The sequence below is a fragment of the Pituophis catenifer genome, unplaced genomic scaffold, assembly GCF_029215685.1.
Source record: "Pituophis catenifer annectens isolate HBS135680 unplaced genomic scaffold, rPitCat1.0.hap2 SCAF_2, whole genome shotgun sequence".
Taxonomy (NCBI): domain Eukaryota; kingdom Metazoa; phylum Chordata; class Lepidosauria; order Squamata; family Colubridae; genus Pituophis; species Pituophis catenifer.
In genome coordinates, this window is record NW_027256882.1 from 156524702 (window position 1) to 156530740 (window position 6039).

Genomic DNA, 6039 nt, shown 5'->3' on the forward strand with positions numbered 1-6039 from the left:
TTTTTCAGCTGAAGTAAAATCTGTATATTGTACTTCAGTGGAGCCAAAGGTACAGCCAAGGAACTGTCTATCAATAGCCTACCAGTCTTCCATATTGACGCTGCCAGAGCATAACATGTGGCCTTTTTTTCCTTTTTTTTTAAGTAATTTGGAGAGGAAAAGGGAAGGGGCAAAATTGGTGCTTCAAGTTTTGCAGAGACCTTTTCAGACTCACAAGATCCTCAGGGGATTTTGGCCCAGCCCCTTTGGAGTGCTGCACTTGACATGCCAGGCAAGCCTGCAACTCTCCAGCCCACAGATGGTGCACTCCTGTTGTAGATCCAAATCACCACCATGCACAGATACCATCAGACTCATTTCTAGACATGTATCTGTATACCTATATTGTGACACTTCGCCTGATCAAATTCTATTTATGTACAGATACGCACACCCATATCTTTGCTGTCATACAAATTCAATATTGTAAATATCTAAATGGGATTGCACACCTATATCACAGTTACACCTGTTCATTAGTGCACAGAAAGATGCATTTCCTCCATACTTACTGTTGGTAATTGCTAGAAAACAGGCACTTATACATGCACCAATTCCATAAAACCAAATTTTAGCCCAAATAAATTCAATTACAAACACTCTAGAAATACAGCAATATAATGAAGACATTTTTAAAATCACATATGCAACTTACACATATAATTTGGATTCACGTGGTGGGAAAAGTGAGACATGTACATCTTTATACACAAATCTGCAGAAGTAATTGCAACTTTACATCAAATCTAAAAGATGCCTGCTGGTTTTGTCCTTAAGTGGGCTTTTAGGACATGTGAATGTGCATATTCATAAACAGCATATGACATACAAAAATCTCTTGAGCTTTTCAGGCCTACATCTCTCTTCCACCATCCTATAAGTTCAGCCTGCCTACTTGTATATATTTCCATCATCCAATAAATAAATCAGAATGAGAAATTTTAAAAAATGTGACCCAGGTTCAAAGACAGGCTGCCCAGGGAGGATAAAAAAGCTAGAAATCCTTCTGCTGCTACCCATACCCACCCCAAATATGGACAAACACAATTAATAATCCAAATTTAGCCAGCCTCCTACTTGTCAGGTTCCTGCCCATCCTCTTTATTACAGTGGCTTTAATGTGCCCATTCATTGATTGTAAAAACCGTCAGCTCCTGCTTTTGACTATGGAGAGGACACGAAGGAATTTTTTTTTTTTTTTTTTAAAAAGCAGAAAGTCCCTCCCCCCTCCGACCCACCCCCTCCCCACCCACCCACCCCCGTTTCTTTTAAATTCACAACATAGGCATACAAGGTCATTCAGTGAATCAACAATAGAGATAAGCTCTTCAAAATGCTGGAAGTCTTGATTCTCAATTCCTGCCTTTGCACCCCACCTTCCCAACCCCGGCGGAGAGATAAGTTAGGTGCCTCAACGCCCTATACCCACACTAAACCACACTTCTTGCCACAGGGGAAACTAATCCACGCCCCAATCTTCAAGCCAAGCAACCAACCAACCAACCAACCAACCAGGCTAGCCAACCTGCATTTTCCCTTAGCTGACAAGGCCTTTCAGGTTTCCAGTGATAGCCTTGGTTGTGGGTGGGGGTAGTCACACAACTCCCACCCACCCCCACCCCACCCCCAGGCCAACACATTTGCTACAACTCCCTTCCTACAAGCTGGAGGTTCCATCTTCCTAGGCACACATACTCCTGTCTCCGTTCCCGAGACATTTTGGGGCGGGGGGGGGGGAGACGGACAGAAAGGGGGGGAGAGAAGAGGAGCCTTGTTTATGGCACAGGCTGCCTGAGAACACATGGATGCCATAGAAACCACATCCTGGAACCCCACCCTCGAGAACACCCAGTGAGGGGTGGGCTCAGAAGTCTTGTCTCACCCTGGAAAGCATCAGGAGAGGGTTAAAAACCAGGCCCTTTGGCGTGATTCTGACTTGAAGCCCACGTCTTTAAAAAAAAAAAAAAAAAAAGGGAAAAAAAAAAATCTCTCTCTCTCTACTGCGACTTCTTTCCAGAAACAAGAGAGACCACCCCCAGTCTCTTGGGGATCCCATCGCCTCCTTCGCTTCCCCACGGCAAAGTCCTTGAATCCAGGGGTGCTGGGAAGAACGTAGAGACTATCGATGTCCGTGGAAAGTCAGCAAGTGTGCTGTGAAATGGGATTTTCGCTGCCTGGGTTTCAACGTCTCCCCGGCTCTTCTGCTTCATTTCCCTCCCCCACCTTTTTTTTTTTTTTTGATAAATTTAATTTTTTTTTAAAATATATATATATATATATTCCGGACTGAAAACTCGCCCTTGGGAACACTCCGGCCTGAGCAAGAGGGCTCGCCGAATGTGGGGGGGGGGGGGGACGACACAAGGGGCTGGTTTCCACCAAGGGAACGGAGCTAAGATCAGCCAACCCCCGAGATTTGTTTCCCCTTTTGAGAAGGCAACCTTCTTAGTCTCCCCAAAAACTGGAAAGACCCAATTTCCTTCATCGCTGCCACCACCCCCTCCCCCTGCGGTACCAGGATTTTCGGAAGAGTGGGGGAAAAAAAAAAACCTTCGCAGCCCCCCCCCCTTTTTTTTTTTAACCTATCCTCCCTGTTTAAGCCAAGGACGTTTCCAAGATCTTGGGAAATAGGAAGCGGGGGTTGAGGTGGGGGGGGGGCACGGGGTGGACGGCTTCCTTACCTTCTTGTTGCTCTTGTTGTAGCCAAAAGTGGCAATTCCTGCACGAGGAGGCACAGAAAGAAGCATTTTCGCTTAAATGTTAGAGAGCTTGGAAAGGGAGGGGAGGGGGGAAGAGAAAGAGAGAGACACACACACACTCACAGAGAGAGAGAGAGAGAGAAAAAAAGAGAGAGAGAGGGAGAGAGAGAGAGAGAGAGAGAGAGAGACAGGGCTTCTGGCTTACGTCACCAAAGCAAGCCAGCTTGGAATCTAGGACTAGGGTGCCTGCGTTCCGCCAGGTCCTAGTGCCTGCGCTTAGACAAGAGAGGTTCCTTTTCAAAAAAAAAAAAAACTGGAAATTTTGGAAAACTAAGTGCAGAAGTTAAACCATACGTGCCAAGAAGCATTCCTGTCACTGACTCTGGCCTCTGGCTGCACTGAAAAATAGAAATGTCATGTGGCTAAGCTATTCATCAGGTGTCCAACAAACCCTGACAATGCCCTCTTTTTTCACCACACACGATGCTATATGCCAATAATTGCCCAAACCATGTTATATGATTAATGAACACCCTGCAGGAGAATATGCCTTTATTCCGGATTTCCTGGGATAATCAGTTTCCAATAACCCATGTGTCTTTTGGACCATGCCTTTCTTTCCTGGATAAAACTGGATTCCTATGTGTCATTTCTACAATTAAGAGTAAATAGAATCTCACAGCATTTTACTGATGAAAGCCATCATACGTTTTTCCAAATTCTAGAACAGGTTTTCTTTTCCTAACTCGGGAAAAAATCAAAAGAAGTTTACCCTTAAACAACCAAGGTTCAGATTCAGAGGAGAGAGACTGTTCTTTGTTGACTGTAGACAATGCATTGCTCTGGAGGCAGCTTCAGTCTGAAACAAAAGCAAGTTTTTCATTATGGGGATAGCTTTCCCTGATGGCCAATAATTCTCCTGTCCCAATATGCGAAATAATTAAATGCTCTGCTACATTCATTGATAAGTTTCAAATGAATTACTCACCCTCTTGTGGAGATGAGGATGGCTCCACAAGGGCAAGGTAAGATCATGTCATCATGCAGAAATGCAACTTCCTCTCAGCTCAATTGACTTTAAAACAAATCAGGTAGTTGTCTTTCATGCTATTGAACTGTGTTCCACAATTGTGTCCAGGTAGTCCTCAACTTATAACAGATCATTTAGTGATGGTTCGAAGTTACAACGGTACTGAAAAAAGTGTCTTATGAACATTTTTCACACTTATGACCATTGCCCCATGGTCATGTGATTTATATTCAGATGCTTGACAACTAGTCTAGTGATTAAGGCATCAGGCTAGAAAATGGGAGACCGTGAGTTCAAGTCCCACCTTAGCCATGAAAACCAGCTGGATGACTTTGGGACAGTTACTCTCTCAGCCCCACACACCTCATAGGGTTGTTGTGGGGAAAATAGGAAGAGGAAGGTGTGCTATTTGAATTATTTGTAAAAATAATAAAGGTGGGATACAATAAATAAATAAAATATAATAGACAAAAATAAATAAGGCAGGATAGTAAAACAATGCAGTTTCTCCTATCTGCAAATATTCCAAAGAGAATAAGTGGTACCCCCCCCCACACACACACATACCCCTACACTTCTGTTTTAAGGAAATCAGAGGATTTAGCAAGTCAGGACAAATAAAGAAAAGGTATAAAAGGTCCATTACGGTGTTTCTATAACATTAAGAATGCAAAATTTCCCAGGAGTTTCTTTGTTCTGCACTAGGGAAAAATACCTTCTCTTAAAACCAAGCAACTTGTAGCTGTTTTAACTGGAGCCTGTCTTTTGCACGTTTACGGAGTTTTAAATGTCCATTCAACTATTTCATATACAAACAGACATGGCTCACATCAGTATACTTTTGCTGGGAAAGTACATTTCCCTTCTTTCCTTGGTATGTGTTGTGGCCCATCAGCGGTACTGACGGTAACTGTTGCAACCGAGTACTCAGAACCAGCAGAGACAACTGGTGGCAGGCAATTGCTATTAAATAAGTCCTGAAGTTTTGAGCTGCCTTCAAGGATCTCTTAGCAGTTTTTGATACTCCTGGACTGGCCATTAATCTTGGTCTTGGGAAACACAATGATATGATGCTTTCAGCTCTGCCTGGAGGAATGGCTTCTAAAAGTAGAACTGTGTTAAAGGGTCTTATACGACACCACAGTAGTCTGTTCTATCTGCTTCAACTTTTATTATCTGCATGAAATCACTAAAAGCTTTGGACTGACATTCACCTCTTTCCGTTTTCTGTTGTGCAACTTTTGAGCTGGTCTCTGGAGCCGCTTCACAAGCTAAGACTTAACTCAGGCAAGTGGAAAGTACTGTGGGTAAGAAGACCAACACTTCAAGGATGGTGGCTTACAATTACCTTGATAAATTCCCTGGAGTATCGGAAATCTATGGGGCCTGCAATAATTCATAATTCTTACCAGTTTAAGCTGCATACTGAGGTAACATCTGGCCATTTTATTTCAGTTTTAATGTTCTATTGCAATCATCTCCAGACTTAATCCTGACCAGTATATAGACTACAATCCCAGCCTATTGCTGGCTAAAGTATTCTGGAAACTGGCCCATATTTCTGTAAAGCTTCCTTTTAAAGATAGCTCAGAAAACTTGTATCGATACTGGTAGGTGCAAAGCAACTGAGCAAGTATATTATTCACTGGTGGCAGTGATTATACTAATGTTTCCAATGTACAGGCATTGGACTTTAAAGCCCAAAAAATTTTATGCCCACTTGATGAATTTCAGTAGCACAGATTCTAAAGCACAGACTCAGCCTGGCAAAAAGATTAGTTGATGGACATGAGGAATAGGGCCTTCTGAGAATAGCCCTTCTGTTCAATTTGATTTCAATTGATACTTATCAGGCTCAATCATTGCAGTTTTTTCAATGGGTCAGTCTTGTATGTTCTGATTATACTGATAGCTTAATTTCACAGTTTTAAAAGTTATCATTATCTAGTTCATATATTTCTATCATCTTGGAAAAAATCAAAGTGATTTGGAAAACTTCCACTGAAATAACTAATTTATTTATTCACTTACCTTTCTTTCCCGTTATGATACATACTGCATTAAGAACTAACAATAGCAGTTTGATGATCTGTCTACAAAACTTCTGCAATCAGTTGAAGATTCCACCAAGGCCCAAAAACTGCTCAAATGAACAATGTGCCATTAGTAGGTACATTCTTCATTTGCCTTCTCCTTCCAGTTTCCTCTTGATTCATGATTTAAGATGAATAAGTCTCTAAGGAGCATGGATCCTTTTTCATCTTGGAGAGT

The 6039-nt window shown here is 42.3% G+C and overlaps 1 protein-coding gene across 4 annotated transcripts in view; it reads right to left on the reverse strand.

The window, feature by feature from the left end:
- RBMS2 (RNA binding motif single stranded interacting protein 2) overlaps window positions 1-2923 on the reverse strand; it is a 68688-nt gene extending 65765 nt beyond the window's left edge. For 3 of the 4 annotated variants that reach the window (XM_070937828.1, XM_070937830.1, XM_070937827.1), the window contains exon 1: window positions 2721-2923. In XM_070937828.1, the coding sequence (XP_070793929.1) occupies window positions 2721-2786 (66 nt within the window). In that variant the 5' untranslated portion in view covers window positions 2787-2923. The remainder of the gene's footprint in view (window positions 1-2720) is intronic. The other variant, XM_070937829.1, reaches the window with a different exon arrangement.
- Window positions 2924-6039: the final 3116 nt, after the last annotated feature.